This window comes from Heloderma suspectum, chromosome 3 (assembly GCF_057233095.1).
Source record: "Heloderma suspectum isolate Gila_16-S chromosome 3, 16-S_ref, whole genome shotgun sequence".
Taxonomy (NCBI): Eukaryota; Metazoa; Chordata; class Lepidosauria; order Squamata; family Helodermatidae; genus Heloderma; species Heloderma suspectum.
The window spans coordinates 104,948,298-104,967,167 of record NC_139460.1 but is presented as its reverse complement, the minus strand read 5'-3'; the positions used below and the strand labels follow the sequence as shown (position 1 = coordinate 104,967,167).

At 40.2% G+C, this 18,870-nt stretch overlaps 1 protein-coding gene across 10 annotated transcripts in view; it reads left to right on the top strand.

Moving 5' to 3' along the window:
- The window catches only part of POLA1 (DNA polymerase alpha 1, catalytic subunit), a 312,738-nt gene that overhangs the window by 17,216 nt on the left and 276,652 nt on the right, over positions 1-18,870 (top strand). For all 10 annotated transcript variants that reach the window (XR_014789154.1, XR_014789153.1, XM_084843986.1 and 7 more), the window contains 11 exons: positions 1-63; positions 820-918; positions 2,634-2,820; positions 4,218-4,377; positions 4,627-4,814; positions 7,865-7,977; positions 8,627-8,743; positions 10,338-10,412; positions 11,531-11,669; positions 12,559-12,713; positions 16,535-16,619. Coding sequence is in view for 8 of the 10 variants with exons in the window: in XM_084843986.1 (XP_084700112.1) it covers positions 1-63; positions 820-918; positions 2,634-2,820; positions 4,218-4,377; positions 4,627-4,814; positions 7,865-7,977; positions 8,627-8,743; positions 10,338-10,412; positions 11,531-11,669; positions 12,559-12,713; positions 16,535-16,619 (1,381 nt within the window). In the remaining 2 variants the exon portion in view is untranslated. The remainder of the gene's footprint in view (positions 64-819; positions 919-2,633; positions 2,821-4,217; positions 4,378-4,626; positions 4,815-7,864; positions 7,978-8,626; positions 8,744-10,337; positions 10,413-11,530; positions 11,670-12,558; positions 12,714-16,534; positions 16,620-18,870) is intronic.

Genomic DNA, 18,870 nt, shown 5'->3' with positions numbered 1-18,870 from the left:
AAAGCTGTTGACCTGTCGAAGGATGATTTGCTAGGAGACATTTTGCAAGATCTGAATGCTGAGGTAGGAATTAATGTGTGACTTATTTATTTCTAAGATACATTAATTGTCCCATAGCTAACAGTTCTCAGAGCGATGCACTATAAAACACAAATAGAATCGAATTCTGGGGGAGGTGGTAGGGGAGTAAGGCATAGGATTTTCAACCTATAAGTCTGTTTGTGTTTCTTCAGATATTTTGAGGAGAACATCAAATATAAAGTGGATAAATGGATTGCTAAAATCCTAATGCAACCTGATAATATTTCAGGTATCTGAAAATAATGAACTGTTTTGACCCAAAGGTAGAAAAATGCCTAGTGAGCTGCATTTGCCTATTCCAAACTGTGAAGGGGCCTTGCTTGATATTAGGGCAGCTCTAAAGTAGATAGGGCGTTATCCAGCACTGCCGGTCCACTTAACGCTATTGATGCACCACTTGCGTCAGCGGCCTCTAGCAGTACGCCAGTGGCATAAGCTGGTGTGACAAGTTTTCTGGGGAAACTCATCATGCCATCTTATGCTACTGGGGCACCATTAGAGGTCGTTTACACTAGTGGTATGTCAGTAGCGTAAGCAGACCGGCAGTGTTGGATAGTGCCGTGAGTTTGTGTCCTCCCTTTTTTTCAAGAAGTTGATGGCTTTTGGGTCTGAGGGGTGGGATAAGGAACACTTCTGTAGGATGGTTGTACGCATCTTCGTGAAGAACAGCAAGACATTTCTATTTCTGTTTCAAATTCTGCTAAAACAATGGAAGCCTAACATTTTTCTCCTTTATAGTCTGTTTATTTAGCACCACCACCAGTTGCACTGCTGAAAAAGAAGAGACTTTTGGGAACACCATTGAATCCTGTTTCTGTGCAATCTCAAGTCTCCAAGGTAATGTTCCCAAATGGAAATGTTAATTTTTAGACCCCTGAGATTTTAAAATATCATTCATATAAAAACTTCCTTATGTGTCTTGATATTTGTAATTTGGTTTGCTGTGCAAACTGAATGTTAAAAATAGTAACGTCAGTATAGTAAATAGAGTTAGTAGGATGGGGCAAAAATGTATTTCTAGTTACCAGTTGTTTGGTGTTTTGTTTCATGAGCTTAAATAGGCTTACTATTTAACCTTTGTTCTTTTGAAAAAATATAATAAGAGAACATAATGTTTGAAAGGCCTTGCTCACTCCTACCCCTCTTGAAAATAGAAGCAGAGATTATGCTGGGATTTCTACTTTGATTTTTTAAAATTGTTTTTTTTTAAAAAAAATCTTTAGTTCTGGTTACATATGTTCTAGTTACATATCTCAAACAACTTTGTTAGCATTTCAATTTCTACCTTATTTTTAAATATTAATTAATTGCTTACTTATTTAATATACCTGAATTCATTAGTCACAAATCTTTATTCCTAGATCCCCTGTTGACACACCAGTTTTCATTTCAGACATGTTAAAAAGGGAGCCTTGTTTCCTTAGATCCACGCTCTCCAGCGCCCGTCTATTCCGATGGAGGCATGCACCTGTGTTCTACTGTATTTACAAATTCAATAAATTTCATCCATGCCTCTTCAAACGTATCTATTTTTAATTGGGATTTCTACTTGAAATGTAGAATGTTTCCCTAAATTTGGTCACCAGCTTTCATTCCAGTATTCTGTCTTCAAGTGGGTTATTGTATTTTGCATTTTCTTTGCAGGTGTTCAGCTGGTATCATAACTTGAGATGTACAACTGTGACCTGAATATGTATAGCAAATTTTATTATCATATTTCACTGTTTAGTGGTGTTACCATGTCACAAACAATGCCAAATGGTCAAATTAAATCAAAGGCTTCACTTTGCTGGCCAAAAATAAATTACTAGATTCTATTTTAACTTGCAGAGCTTAGGTTACTGTCCTGATTAGAGTGCAGGAGTGCAGGATTCTAGGCTCTTTGATATAACAGCATATGGACACTTGTTCTTGTGACCCGCAAAATTAATCTCTGTATAGGAAAAGTATACATTTTGGGTGAGCAAGTACATGATGGCAATAAAATGGCTGGAAAAGCTTAATTTCTGTTACTTCGATGCTGAAAGAAACTCTTTAAAAAGAAAATCTAAATAAAACAAAGTCTAAGATGAAAAAGTTGTAAAATGCAAATTGATAGTAACTCTAGGTATTATTTTAATTACTTATTGCATTTCTATACCACCACATAGCCGAAGCGATCTAGGTGGTTCACAGAAGTTAAAACATTAAATACGATATAAAACGTTTAAAAGCCATTTACAAAAAAGCACATTAAAGCACACAGGCAATATACACAAACAGCGTAACTACATTGAACTATCAGTCATAACTAAAGACACATTGAGGACTGATTAAAACTCATCATGTGCTGCCAAATGCCTGGGAAAAGAGATAGGTCTTAACCTGGCACCAAAAAGATAATAATGGTGGCGCCAGGGAGTGTGTTCCACAGATGGGGGGACACCACTGAGAAGGCCCTCTCCCTCGTTTCTGCCTTCCGTGCTTCCCTTGGAGGAGGCACTTGGAGGAGGATGAATTAATTAATGAATTTATCACGGATTAATTTTAATTAAAATTACTTGTGCTTATAGAGAACTTCTGTAGTGAGGAAAACTGTCACTCCTGGCAAACAAGAAGTTTCTACGCTAAATTCATCTAATTCTAAGCATTCAGTCTACATAGCTAGATCAGAAGCAGTCAAAGAAGAGAGCAGTGATCCTGAAAATGGAGTAGAAGCTGTGGAAAATGGAGTAACAACTAAAGAAGAGGGTACTAAAGGTATTTAAGTATTGCCACCAAATTATCGCATTTTAAATCATTTGCTTTGCTGGCATAACTTATCATGGGTCTATCTTGCTTTACAGCATCATCTCTTCCAGGCTCAATTCAAGGTGCTGTTTTTGACCTTTAAAGCCTTAAACAGCTTGGGATCAGGTTACATTAAGGACTAACTTCTTTCATATGTTCCTCTGTACTCATGCTGGATCAAGGCTGTGATGGGTCCTGGGCTAGTGGCCCCCCTGCCCTGCCCCAGCTTTGATCTTGCATGACATTAGTGTGCGCACACACATGCAGTAGAAGAAAACTTACGTACAATAATGTGGAAAACAATACTTTCTTACTGGAACATGATCTTCCATGCTTCTTTAGGTGTAAAAGTCTCTGAACTCCCCTTTACACCATAATTGTGTAAAGGGTTCTTGTAGTGCAGGGTCGCACTGCTGGCACTGCTGCTGGCATTCATGTATTGAGTGTGGGCGGGATATAAGCGTGGACATCTGCATATAAGTGGGCCCCCAAATTTTTATGTATCAAATACATGATTTTACAAGGGATTTTTTTTTTTTTAATATCTGGAATTCTACATAACCTATCTTTGGGCATGGGATCTGAGTACAAAAGAGTGGATTCTGTCTCTTATGCTGTTTTGTGCAAGTGGACAGTAAATGTAGAGGAGAGCCTCTAATTAGACATGGCAGAAACAAAATAATGTTTTTTGGTTTTTTTTGTCATGTACAACATTTTGGAGGCGGGCCTAGAACGCTGAGCAGAAGGGCCCTAGGCTTCAGCCCAATTGGCCTATGTCTTAATCTGGCCTTACTTCTTGCTTGCTTCGTTCAACAACTGAGACCTTACTCCAATGAGATATTGGAGAATTGCTGAATGAGATATGGCAGGCAGTTACTAGGAGCAGAGTCTCGTTGGTAGTGGCAGCCACTCTGTGAAACAGTCTTCCAAGGGAAGTTTGTCAGACCCTGACACATTATTCTTCTAGATGTCTGGCAAAGACATGGCTGTCGTAGAAGGCTTATAATTGGTTGTTCTTTGGGCCGTGTAGTTTTAATGATGTGCACCTTCATGATTGATGTTATTTGACTTTGTTGTAATTTTATATTGTATTTTTACTTACTGAATGGTGTGTTCCTTATATAAACCACCTTGAATTCACTCTGTAAAAAAGTCGGGATGTAGGTATTGTGATGCTTTATGATTGCATTGTCTTGTACTGTGGCATATTTTGGTTTTTATGCCTCTTGTATACTGCCCTGATATCCTGGATGAATGGCAGGTTAAACATACTTGAAATACTGTTTAAAATAAATAAAGACAGGCAGTTATCTGAAATTAAGTACATTGCATCTCTTATTAATGTTTCTGCATGATGCTTACTGAAGATGAACAGGTTGTAATGGATTTTGATGATGGGGATTTTGATGAGTCTATGGACGAAATGGGAATTGTAGCAGAAACAGTCACATACCAGAAAGCTGAGATAAAATCAGAAGAGAGACAAATGCAGCAAGTGGACTCTGTGAAAAAAGACTCCGATTTCTTGTGAGTATATGGAATTCTTGTTTTGGTGTCCACTTTTACTGAGATCACTATCTTATGAAAAACCTCTCAAAGCAAATCAAGGCCTCTGAAGGTGTAGAAATTTCCTCAAAATACTGTAATTGACTTGCATTAAACTTTTAAAGTATCAAGAACCTGTCTTCAGTTTGTGTTTTCTGAAGTAAAGAGGACTCTAAATAGTCATTTCAAATATAGCATTATCTTTTTTCTTTGCCATGGGCTGCCTTTCAGAAGCTCAGCCCTCCCTGATGTTTCCTGTTGGGACAGAATCGATGAAAATGAAGGTGGGCATCTAGATTCAGAAATGGAATCTATTCAAGTGGATTCCAGTCAACTCCCACTAATAAATGGGGAAGATGGGCAGCAGGTCTTCAAGTTCTATTGGCTGGATGCTTATGAAGATCAATATAATCAACCAGGTATGTATACATGTAAAGCCACTCTACTCTTCCCTCCCCTTCTTTTGACCAAAATCATAAAGGATTGTTGTTCTAAAGGACTTAGTATCAACTAGTTTTTTCTTGATGTGGACGGTCTGTTTGCCTTTTGTCAAATAAAAAGTCTTCTTTGCTACTGCATAGGCATAAGCTAGAATAGTATGCTAGCAGCCAATTCTGGGTTTACAAAGCCTAGCTGCAGCTTTAGTGCTCCAAAGTGCATCATGTGAAGGTGATTTGCATAGAAGGAGAGAAGCTTTTACCCTTCTGCCACTTTCCCCATGCAGTTCCATTGCAAGCATGGTTCTGAACGTCCTGCTGGGTGTATAGTATTTAATAATAAAAAGGTAAAGGTGTCCCCAACCAGTCGTGTCCGAATCTAGGGTGTGGTGCTCATCTCCATTTCTAAGCCGAAGAGCCAGCGCTGTCCGAAGACGCTTCCGTGGTCATGTGGCCGGCATGACTGAACACCAAGGTGCACGGAATGCTGTTACCTTTCCCGCCGAGGTGGTACCTATTTATCTACTTGCAATTTCTTGCTATCGAACTGCTAGGTTGGCAGGAGCTGGGACTGAAGACGGGAGCTCACTCCGTCACGTGGCACTCGGGTCTCGAACTGCTGTCCTGCCTACCTTCCGGTCTGCAGTTCAGCGTCTTAACCACTAAGCCACCGCGGCCCATAATTTAATAATACTTAAATGCTAAGTATCATTGTTAATAAGCACCAAGCACAGCCAAAAGGTTCCTGGATAAAAGCCCCATTTTATCAAGTTTTTAAAAATTTCTTGATCTTTACTGTTATTTAGCTTAATTTGTATGCATATAAAATTCAGGAAGGAGTAAAATGTGGGTTAATGCCTAATGTTTCAGTTCAAAAGCTTAATCGCAAAAAATCAATTAACATTCATTTATATCTTGGGCAGGAACTTATGTATGATATCTTTGGGTATGCTGACTATACACAAAAGTTTTGTGATAGTAGGTAATGATCACTAAAGCTTTGGTAAAATTGGTGACTAATATGAAAAAAACTGCCCCCCAAACCCCCTGTATAGTGTGTTCACTTTTATCTTGGATTCGTATGGTGGCTTCTGAATGGTACATAATTATGAAAAGACTTCTGTTCCTTGATTATGAAAAGAGATCCTGTCATCATAACTTTTCAAGCATGAATAATAAAGACTGCACCTGGTTTCAATTAGTAATGTAGAGAGAAATAAATTTTGGCATTACTTTTTGTTTAGGAGAATCATGATCGTTATAGCAAATGAGGTATTAACTGTATTATGTGGAGGACTCGTGTTACTGCAGGACGAATAAAAATTTCACACATAGGCCATGTTCATATGCAATGCTAAACCATGATGTAGTGCTACATGAATGAGCCTCTGCAAGCACAAGTGCAGCTTTGGGCTCTTGTGCTTCCCTGTCACCTCTCTGCTTCCTATGAGGCCAGGAGGAGGACTTAATCAGGATTTAGTTTCTATTATTCCTGGCTTGTCATTAAGTACAAACCAGGAATCATGGTTTAAAACAAACTCTAGTTTGTTAAAAAAAAAAAAAAGGCAGCTAAGCAAATCATGGTGTAAAGTTGGCTTGTTGAGCCCTTGATTAAAGTTTGTTTTAAATCCTGGTTCCTGCCTTGTATGTGCCGATAAGCCAGGAATCATAGAAATTGAGCCCTAATTAAATCCTTCTCCTAGGCTGCCTAGGAGGCAGAGAGAGAGAGAAAGAGAAGGAGCGCATGAGCCCGAGGCTTTGTTTAGGCTCACATCAGCTCATCCATTTAGCATTAAACTATGATTTAATGTTATGTGCAAACTTGGACACATTCTACACACTTGCTTAATGGTTATAGGGTTAATTTCTAGACTTTATATATTAGGTTATGTACTTGTGAAGACCTCCCCTAATATTTGTAATTACCTTTGCTGTTACTCATTATTGCTGTATAGCAGAAAGCGTATTCTATGGAAGTGGGTAATTTGGCAGAAACTATCCTGAAGCAGTGAACTGCCCAAAGGGATAGCTGCATTTAAATATTCTTAACTGCAAGTTGTGAATGCTTATTCTCATGTACAGTGTCTGTTGGTACACATTGGGCCATTAATCTTGGAATCTTGGGTCCACATGACCATATTTGCTATCACAGAGTTTCTCCTTTCAGTTATCCTGTGACAGGAATTCATGAGGATCTTTTACTATGAATATGATTGAACGCTTATTCTGATGATGAGTCATGTTTGGGCAGTTTAAAACAACAACAAGAAAGATAGTTGTGCTGGTCCATATGACTTTTGAGGTTTCCTGTATTTGTATTGCCCGCAGTCAGAATGCATGGTAAACCATTAGGAAGAATGGGAACCATGTTGATCTTATGTAATACAACAACAAATAGTGTGAATCCATCCTCACAGCATTGAGATGAAATTATCACAAAAGTTTAATATGCATCAGAACTTTTAAAGAAGTTTAATGACAGCAGACAACTTGAACATCTACTTTCTTTACTTGTATGTTGAAACATTTTGCCTATTTATAGTAAAAACTATAACCTGCTTTTCTCGTCCAGTGGAGACACTCAAAGTGGCCAATATACCAAACAAAATAATTCCAACATTTAGAGCAGTAAGTAAATACATAAAAATAGGAGCATTTCGGCACTAAAAAACCCAGCATTTACAAAGCAAGAGTGCCAGAAGTAATGGGGAAGAAGGAATAAGAATTCTGAGGAAGCATAGTTTGAAGACCCTTTAGTTACAAATAGGTGGCATTTAATACTTGCACACTATCGTGATGTGTGCTTGCATAGTACAAGACTCTTAAAGCAATCACTTGACTGTGGAGTACTGACTTTCAGCAGATGGAGCTGTCAATTAGAGACTACAAATTGGAAATCATTCTGTTCCCATGGGTGAATTAGTGTGTTTATTCAGTAATTCTTAGTATTGCAGCTTTTCCATTAGCAGGTGTGCTAAGCTGTTTTGATTAACGTGCATTGTCTCTGTCTTTATCATTTTCTCACATCTTAGGAGTGGTATTTCTCTTCGGTAAAGTGTGGATTGAATCGGTGCAGTCCTATGTGAGCTGTTGTGTAACAGTAAAAAATATTGAGAGAACTATTTACCTACTGCCACGTGAGTTGGTATGTCTGTGTTGTCAGTAGGAGACTTCTCAGTCATTAATAGTCTGTTTTATGGAAAGTTATTCAGGCAAAACGCATTAAGGCAAATATCACTCATGTTGGTGGCTTCTGTGATGTATTACAGATTAAACTATGGATACCTTCTATGTGATGTGAACTGGAACCATAGATGAGAGTACTGAAATAGTAGGATAGTGCTTAGTAAATGGCATGAGGTGATATTTCATGAAGAAGTAGTGAAACTAACAAAAACATTAAGTGGGGGAAAAGAGGTTGGTAGTAGTGAGACTTCTGTCCAAGTCTCTGGTTTTATCACTTGCATAATGTTTATTGAACTTTAAGCTATAAGGTTCCAGAAAACCTGTGTAGTACCACCTTACTATTTTCAAAACCCACCTCTTCTCTGAAGTCTTTGGCTTAGCCCCTTATTCCTCAACCCCAATTGAAATGCAGGCCATGTATGTTTGCTCACATTTATCTGTTGTTACACTCCTCTCTCTCCCTCTGATTCATCTGGGTAAATATGTATCTCTGTTTTAGAGTAGTCTGTAATGGCTGTCTAAATAATCAATGCACAGCATTTTAAAGACATTGTTTACTTTAAAGAAATAGATTGCCTTTATAATGATGGCTAAATTTCTTCTTAAAGCGAGTTGATTTATCTTCTGGCAAAGAGACAGAGAATCCCGTGACTATGATGGACGTCTATCAAGAATTTAATGACCGGGTTGCAGAAAAATACAAGATCATGAAGTTCAAGTCTAAGGTATGTCTTAATTTTTTCCCATCTCAGACTCATGTTTCTAAGTGTGGAGGGTAGACCTTTTCAGGCAGGAGACATTGCTGACAAGAAGTAATTGGGAAATATTAAGGGGTACATGATGTCTAACCCTTCTAACAGGCATGCTGGTGGTGTATCTAAATATCTAATCGATCAGACCCCAGATACCCAATGAGGCAACTGATATTATCTCATATAAACCATGTTTCTGTCTTTAGGAGAAGTCTCATCTAATTAATTTTTTAAAATGCTTTTTATCTGTTAAATCTGTCATTATGATTATAAGAGGTAAGGTCAATTTAATGGGTACAGTACAATTTAGTAAAAGCCGTTTAGTTTAAGTGGGCTTCTGTAATGAGAGAGGTGGTTGCAAGCCAATCATAAACCTCAAAAGCTAAATTGCTAGCCAACACTATGTGGGTATTGTGAGAATACTCGGGCTTCATATCAGTACCTGACTAATGCTTCATAGGATAGCCACTGAACCTCTAGAATTCAGTAATCTCATCTCATACAACTGACTCATGGTATCAAGGAAACAGTTCATTGTCTCAACTGTTTCATGTTAAGATGTAAGCTGTTTAATTGATTATGCAGCTGTCACTATATATCTTGGAATGGAATCTGAAATAACAGAATAGTAACATAAAGAGAAAACTGAGACCTGATCATAGAAAACCTGAGGATCAATGTGGCAGATTCAGTTTTCGTAACCTAACATGTTTTCAGTTTACCTGTATTATATACAAACCAAACTATCTAGTTTTTCTTTGTGTCAACCTAACAGAGCACAAGTTGGTGGTTTATCATTCACACAAAAACAGCTACATATGAGAAAAAGAATAGCTTAAAGAAATTGTACCATAGTGCAGTTTGGGCAGGGGATAGTCCAATATCTGATGAATGGGAAAATTTGTATGTAACATTCCAGGCTATAAAAGCCATAATAAGCTCTCCTTCCCTCTTTTGCACCAGCTTTGGCACAGAGATCCTGGTTTAATGTTGGCTTACTAACCAGTTTATTAAGCTAAGGTCTGATCAGACCATGGTTAATGTCCAGTTGAACCATGTTTGAATGAGCCCCTTGTAATATTAGGGAGGTCATTTTAGTAGGAGAATAAAAAACTGACCAAAACTAGTGTGCCATTTTAGTGGTGCTGCAAGAGAATTACTGTTCCTACTATAAAATCTAGACTAAAATCGGTTTTAACTTCAGGGGAGAAGCAAAACAGAGTATTCTGCCTGTCTCTCCCCCCCCCCCCCCCGCCACATACCTGGTATCTGATCTCGAACCCTTCTTCCAGTGTCAGGGCTCTGCACTTCTACTTGCCCATGTCCATCAATTGAAGGAAATAGAATAAATCATGCAAAATACTGAAAACAAATATTTGTATGATTTAAACAACTGCAATCTTAAGGTTATAAATTTGTATTGTCACAAGATGGTTTTCACGGTTCAGATTTTGAAATTAAACGTAAAAAAAATTGGTAAGCTTTTTTAAGTGGGGAAAATCTTTTATAGTACCACTGGTTTTACACACCAATGCCAGGTGAATATCTCAATCTGTATTTTGCCTAGAATGTGGAAAAGAGTTATGCTTTTGAGATACCAGATGTTCCTGTAAAATCCGACTACTTAGAAGTTAGATACTCGGTGAGTAAATAGTACTGTGCTGCCTGTCTAAAGGTGATCCTTAAATTAAAAAAAAACCCTGTGCATATTTAATAGGTTAAGATATACATATCATATCTTAACTTTTTAAAAATATGCACAATATATATTTTTTAAAATTGTACCTTAACCTTGATGCTTCAAAGTTACTAAAATGGTCCAAATATTGCTCAGTTGATGCTATTGTTAGCCAGCTAATATGGTTCAAAACTGCTACAGCAAGTAAAGAGCAACTAGATTTACTAGTAGGCTTTCGGTGAATAGGAATCAGTGGGCCTTGCTTTTTTTGTCTTACTGTTGCTTTGAAAGGAACTTGCATTTTAACTATGCACTTTTAACTATATGTATTTGGACTGGTTTGGAAGCATTGCTGGGGTGAGGGGATACCTTTCCTCTTCCTTCTCCTTGGCAAAGACTAGTATGTACTCCCTCCTGTGTACTGGTGGCAGGGTGATCAGAGAACTCCATGTCCAGTAATCAGGCTAATTGCTGTGTGTAAATAGAAGGTGCCTATGTGTTTGTATACCCTGGTTATAGGGTATACAATCTGGCGCTTCCAAATGTTTTGAACTCTCATAATCCCTGACCATTTGTCACACTGGCTGGGGTTATGGGAGTTGTAGTCTAACCCCATCCTATAATACACATAAGCTGCATCTGTATTATTACAGGACAATGTGGATAGATGAAAGTGGGAAGTAATAGACCTAAGAAAAGGCTTGTTTTGGGGTGATGTTAATAGGTTGGGGTTGGGTTTTTTTTTTGAGGTTTTGGTTATATGGGTTATTCATGGGTTATACTTGAGTTAGGCTTGCAGACTTGCAGAATGGCATATATGGATTGTGTCCCACTAGGTGCTTGATAAGCTGCGTATTTTTGTGGTTCCAGAGTACCATATTGTGCACCTAGTAGGTTTCATATGGCTCATGAGCTTTTCATTTTATATGCCTAGCTTAAAGGGGGGTTGTTTAGGCGGCTTCTGTGTAGTCAGATTTCCTATTGGTCTATGTTGTAGAGCAGGAACAAAAGAATCTTTTATAAATTGGAAAAACTGTTGCAACACATAGTCAAATGGTTCATCAATATGCTTCAATTCTCAGGCTGAATTATGTCGGCTTCCTCAAGACCTGAAAGGAGAGACATTTTCTCATGTATTTGGAACAAACACTTCTAGTCTAGAACTGTTGTTGATGAACAGGAAGATTAAAGGACCAAGTTGGCTGGAAATAAAAAATCCACGTATGAATATTTCATATAAAATACATAATGGACCATTTGTATTGGTATGCAAGTGGAGTGATGGTGTTCAGGACAAAATTTAGCTTGTTCATTAGTTGCCATGTTGAGAGGAAAGGGGAATATTCTAAAATCAAAATTTCATTAAGAGCCAAGGCTGTCTGGGTGGTTTACAAAGAAGCCCCCAAATTGTTTGAATTTGTACATTTCCAGATCAAAGTGAAGTCTGCTTCTAACAGTAGTCATAGATCTGCAAAACATATTTATTTTTAACCTCATTATTTTAGACTTGGGTAGCATACCAGGTTAAATCTACCTATGGAAGCTGCTAGTTGCATCTCTCGGAAGATGATACCTCCAAAATGCATCTGCTACTTTGTCATATAATTTAGTTGTTGTGTATGGTAATGTAAATGTGTAGAACATACTTAAAGTAGTTTGAGGCCCAATCTAGCTAAAATAAGTTGTGACTAAATCATAATAGGGCTAACTTGTAAGTCATACTGCTTTCAGTGGGACTAAGGCTGAAATGCTGTGCCCACTTACCTGGGAATAAGCCTGATTGAACTCAATGGGGCTTGCTTCTGTGTAGACATGTATAGGGTTGTGTTAGTCATAACCTTAATCTGGATCACAGCCTAAGCGTACACTTACTAGTGAGTTCATAGTCAGACTTACATCTGAGTAAACATGATTTCAGGTAGTAAGACCTAGAAGAAAACGTAGAATTAAAGTTTTTTTTTTAAAAAAAACCCAACAACTGTTAAAATGGTATTATGCTATGCTTAATCTTTATCCTAATTTTTATATTATATATGTATTTAGTAATCCTTGTTTAAATATTAGTGTGTTCTTGTGTATTTTCTAAACATGACTTCTGTCTTAACCTCAGAACTCTTGAACCAGTCTGTCAGTTGGTGTAAGGTGGAACTGGTGGCATTGAAGCCTGACTTGGTGAATGTGTTGAAAGATCTTCCCCCACCTCCTCTTGTAATCATGTCTCTTAGCATGAAGACAGTTCAGAACGCAAAGACTCATCATAATGAGGTGAGACATGAATGTTACTATGTGCAGAAAAACAGTCATTCATATCTACTTGTAAACCAGTCAGTTCTTTTGTAGCTCTGTGTGCTGCAGAATTTGAATCCTATGGATCTGAAAGCACATTTCTACTGGTAGACCTCAGTGTGCATTGCCTTTAGTTGGATTATGGCAACTTGCTTGAAGCATAAGACTCTTTGGAGATGCTGACTTTTGTTGGAGCTGTAAATGTCTGACAGATTAAGCCTTGGCTGACTCTTCTTATTATCAATGTTTTTATTATAATCATATATTCATGGCTTTAGAAGGTTGTATACTTGAAGTATGTGTGTCACAGAATAATCGGCTGTTTCAACTTGTGCAGCAATATCCATTCTGAGGTGCTTGAGTGTTGAAAGAAAAGCAAGAGAGAAACGGAAAACAAATTAGCAAAAAATAAGAAGTTGTAAGAGTGATGTTTTGAGGCATAGCAAAAAGAAATTCCAGATTTTGTCATGTAGTAAAAGTGAAGTTCAGCAGATCTTTAATGTTCTATACTAGGGGAAAACATCTCCCCTTATTCTTGAAGTTGTCATAGTTTCATAAAGTTATCAAGAAGCTTGTTTATGTGCTTATTTTTCCCCTATTCTGACAGCTCAGGATATATTAACCAATTTTATGAAATTAAGATTTTTCTCCTCTGTCTTCAAATGATTAATTGAAGTGAGTTGGGAAAGAAGTTAATTCTCATGTTAGTTGTTGCCTGAAATGTGAAAAGTCAACTGACAAACTGCTGATGCACATGTTTGTTGCCTTTTAAAATTAGTATGAATTGTATTTAGCATATAAAATGAGAATGATAAATGTTTCCCAACAGGCTACTTCATATGAAGAGTTCATACATAACGCTAAGCCACACGAACTGCTTCCTGTGGGGAGGCTTATGTTTGGCCAACAAGCCACCCTGTCAATCCATGGCTTGTTCTAGGGGTTGTTCAACCCATAGTGGGTTGGTGCGTTGTCCGAACCTGGCACAGCCAACCCATCGTGGGTTGTGGTGATTGGGTACAGAGCTGCTTGGGAAGAGCGGCAAACCTCCCTGCTGCTCTTCCGAATCGCACCTGCCCGAGCCGCATCAAGCCTCCCTCGCCAGTGACAGCCCCTCCAACAGAGCCCAAATAGCACTTTGGAGGGGCTCTCACTTGTTTGCTGGTTCCTTTTTTCCCGAGCCCCAGACATTTGCACAATGGGGCAGTAAAAAAATAAAAATGAAATATATATATTCATTCAGCCCCAGAAATGTGCACAAATGTGTTCGTAATTGTTTTTATTGGTTTTTCACATTTGTGGAAGTGCACACTTGAGGCTGTCAGATATGTGAAGCCTTGCTTTGTCAATAGCCTTGTATGTTTCAGCTGTCAAAGGGAATGAAGTGCAGTATGAAACATTCGAGGAAATTGACAAGATGGACTGCATATAGGCTAATTTGCGCACCATTTGACAGTGATAGGTCGGGAAAAGAGGACAAGATCTCTCACTTAGCAAGGTGATTCTCACGGTTTTAAGTGCTGAACTGACACTTGTGGGTGCCCTGCTTTCATTTCACACCTCTCCGAGTCTCCAGCAAGTCCTTTTAAGAGAGATCTAGGCTCCCCCTCCTTTTCATGGCTCCCATTCAGGGCAGTTACTGCCATGGTTACTGCGATCGGGTCTCTTTTCCTCAGTTTGACAGCTGTCTGTGCGCGCAAATTGTCCACTGGCAGGTTGGGGAAAGGGGACCAGATTGTCCCCTTAGCACAGTTATCCTCAAGTTCTTGAAGTGTGGAACTTACCCTTGCGGGAACACACCCTTTGGGCTACCCCATTCTATTCTACATCTTCCCCAAATCGTTTTCAGGGTGATCTAGGGTCCATCCCATTTTCGGAGCTCCCCTTTTACTGCAAATGGGTGCTCCAAAAATGGGGTCAACCCTAGATCATCCTTAAAACGACTTGGGGGAGAGTCGAGAAGGGTGGATGGAAAGGGGGACCTCCAAGGGTAAATCCCACACTTCAGAACTTAAGGATAACTTTGCTAAGGGACCAGTCTGGTCCCCTTCCCCTCTGCCCCTGACCTGTCAGCTCTCAAAGGCTGTCAGACTAAGGTATATGCAGGCCTGTCTTGTCAATTGCCTTGAACGTGTCATAGTTTGACAGCTGAAACATAGAAGGCAATAGGCAGTGCTATGACACCTGCAATTGCCCACCTCCGCAATTGTGAAAAACCAAGCAGCAGCAACATTTTTTTTTTAAAATTACGAAGACATTTATTCACCTTCCTGGGACTGGAAAAAAAAATTGGCCCTGCTTTGCACAAATGTTGGTCCACCCCCCCCCCCCAATTTTTTTTAAAGCTCCGAACACAACCGGTGTTGCAGTCAAAGCAGGTGGGGGGGAGACTTGGTGGTGTCAGGGTTGCCTCTGAGCACAGGGAGTGGCAGAGTAGTTCAGATTCTGAAGAAGAACCACAAGACATGGGGCGGGGGGAGTTTAGCTGTCAGGATTCCTTTTGCCCCTGCTGAACTTCAAAGGCCAAATCAAAACACAGACAAGAGGCTTCAATCCACGGCTTTTAATCCAATTACTTCAGTGGGTCATACAGATGCAAATTGTCAGTGACTCACTATCTACAAAGGTAATGCCTTCAGGGAGTTCAAAAGAAAGCTACAAAAATTGCCCACCTTTTGAAGAAAAGGCGGGCGCACTATCCTAACTTAAGAGGTGAGGGGGAGATCTTCCCCTCTCTCATGAGGCCTCTAAGCGCAACTGTTCACACTGGGCCAAACGGGCAGACCATCTAAGCTTCGCCCCTGCCATCTCTCTCTTGGCTCTGTGTCTGCGCCTGGTGTCTAAGAATTCAGGTTCTCCAAGCCCCGCCTCTCCATGTTTGCTATCTCTCACAGGGGTGTGTGAAGAAGGGCCCTCTCTATCCAGCGGTGCCTTTGAAGCCTGAGGAGTCTGCCTATCCATCTCTGTACAAGCCTGGGAAACTTCCTCCCCCACGTCTTGCAGTTCTTCAGAATCTGAACTACTCTGCCACTCCCTGTGCTCAGAGGCAACCCTGACATTATCCCTGCTCTCATGAAGCTCCCCCCCTGGAGCCCCAGGCTTGTGGGCGTATTGTCGGTGGAAATGGCATAGCAGCAAAGGGGCATGCAAATGTTTGTCCGGTTCCCAGGAGCGTTCGTCCGGGCTATACCCCTGCCAGTCCACCAAGTATTGCAGGCGCCCTCGGAAAAGGAGCCAGTCCAAGATGTCAGCTACTTCAAATTCCTCCTCCCCCACGTCTTGCGGTACTTCTTCAGAATCTGAACTACTCTGCCACTCCCTGTGCTCAGAGGCAACCATGACAGGCGGGATATAAAACAGGTTCTGCTACCAAGTCCCCTGGGATATGTGCTGGAGCCATAGCTTATCCATGGCTTGTTTGTGCTGCTGTCCATCCTGAAACAGAGGCACCCAGAAAGAGCAGCCTGAAAATGAAACCTCTCTGAAGGGTGTCAGAATGGGCAGGAGAGAAGCAAACCGAAACAGGGAGAACAAGCTGCAGTTTGTATGCTCGTTTGCAAGACAAGTTGTGGCTAAAGCAACAAAACATGGTTAACACAAAACATGGCTTAGTACATGTGAACGCAGCTTATATATAGTCAAGTACGGAATAAGTGGTTAGATTTATTGAATAGATTACCATATCTGTTCATTTTAACAAGTGGATGGCACCTCGTTTAAAGTGGTTAACAACTGAGGGAGAAGTTTAACTTGCTTCCTTAGTGTCTCTTTCTCTATCTTTTTCATTTTTGTTTGTATAGATTATGGCTATTACAGCCTTAATAAATCACAGATTTTGTCTGGACAAAGCACCACCTGAGCCTCCCTTTCAGACCCACTTCTGTGGTAGGTATAAGTAGAACCTTAATGTGTTAATTCTCACTTTTTAAGTTGGTGGCTTGAATGCGGTTTTGGATGTGATTTGACAAGCATCATTCACCTGTTGGCTTGGTCCTCATTCTGTTGCAGTGGTGCTACCTGGTGAAGAGTACTAGCTTTACATGAGAGTATTACTTCATTTCCACAAGTGAAAGAAATGTATGAAGGCAGCTAAAATATGTAGTATTCTGGTCATTAAGTACTGAAACCAATTTTTGTCTTTCAAGATTCCCTGTCTTGTGGAAAGTTTCTGTATATTTAAACAGCTTATGGCCTTCTCCTAAGATGGTCACGGAAGTGCAAAATCCCAGATTCCCAGCTTTACAGTGTTTTAACCTGCCTAAATATAATTGAAGGTATATAAATGTGAATAGCAAATAAAAACATGGATGAATCACCAAAATGCAGTTGCATGTACAGTCAGGGTCAGAAATATTGGAACAAGGATAACTGTTCGGGCAGTTGGCCTCTGTACGCCACCGCATTGAAGTTGAAAGGAGACACACCCAGATGGGAGCGAAATCAGGACTTTCAGCTGTAATTCAAGGGGTTTGACAAAAGCGGGGCACTAACCATTCAGGAAGGACAACCAGTGGCATGCACACACACCCATTGTTGGTGGCTCATAAGTAATGGAACGAATGGCTGACAAGCAGTTACGTGGCCAGGTGTGGCCTGTTTCCTGGGTACCCCATGACCAATCAAGCAGATAAAAGGCCTGGGGGCGGTTCTGAGTGTTACATTTGCATTTGGTAGCTGTTCACTGGAAGTCCCAACATGAGGTCCAAAGAGGTGTCCATGTGAGTGAAGGAGGCCATCATTAGACTGAGGAAACAACATAAACCCATCAGAGAGATAGCAAAAACAGTGGGAGTGGCCAATAGAACAGTTTGGAATATCCTGAAAAAGAAGGAATTAACTGGCAAGCTCAGCAACAGCAAAAGGCCTGGAAGACCACGGAAGACAACTACAGTGGATGACCACAGAATTCTGCTCATGGGGAAGAGGAACGCTTTCACAACATCTAGCCAGGTCAAGAATGCTCTTGCTGAGGTAGGCATGTCATTGTCAACATCTACAGTCAAGAGACAGCTTTATACAGAGCCTTTGTAAATACAGAGGCTTCACAACAAGGTGCAAACCACTGGTAACACTCAAGAACAGAAAGGCCAGATTAGCCTTTGCCAGCAAACACCTAAAAAACCCTGCCCAGTTCTGGAATAAGATTCTTTGGACTGATGAAACCAAGATTAACTTGTACCAGAATGATGGGAAGAGAAAAGTATGGAGAAGGAAAGGAACAGCTCATGATCCAAAGCATACCACATCATCTGTCAAACATGGTGGAGGCAGTGTTATGGCATGGGCATGTATGGCTGCCAATGGAACCGGGTCACTGGTGTTTATTGATGACCTGACTGCTGATCAAAGCAGCAGGATGAATTCTGAAGTGTATAAGGCTATACTTTCTGTTCAGATTCAGCCGAATGCTGCCAAACTGATAGGATGCCGCTTCATATTGCAGATGGATAATGACCCAAAACATACAGCAAAAGCACCCAAGAGTTTCTCCAGGCAAAGAAGGGGGATGTTCTTCAATGGCCAAGTCAGTCACCTGATCTCAGCGCAATAGAGCATGCTTTTCACTTACTGAAGACAAGACTGAAGGCATAAAGACCCACAAACAAGCAGCAGCTGTGAAGGCAGCTGCAGTAAGGGCCTGGCAAAGCATCTCGAGGGAGGAAACTCCGCATTGGGTCATGTCCATGGGTTCCAGACTTCAGGCAGTCATTGACTGCAAAGGATTTTCATCCAGGTATTGAAGGCGATCCTTAAGTTTGAAATGATGTTGGTTTGTTCCATTACTTATGAGCCACCAACAATGGGTGTGTGTGTATGCACTGGCTGTCCTTCCTGAATGGTTAGTGCCCCACTTTTGTCAACCCCCTTGAATTACAGCTGAAAGTCCTGACTTCGCTCTCATCTGGGTGTGTTTCCTTTCAACTTCAGTGTGGTGGTGTACAGAGGCCAACTGCCAAACCAGTTATCCTTGTTCCAATATTTCTGGCCCCAACTGTAGAAGTGTTATTTCAGTTGGCATTAACTTTACAAAACGGAGTGTGTTTTCAGAAGGAGTTAGTACCATGTATATGTCCTGGGAGTTGCATGCATATAGGGACTCATGGGAGACTGAGCACAGTCATTTTAGACAAGGAGA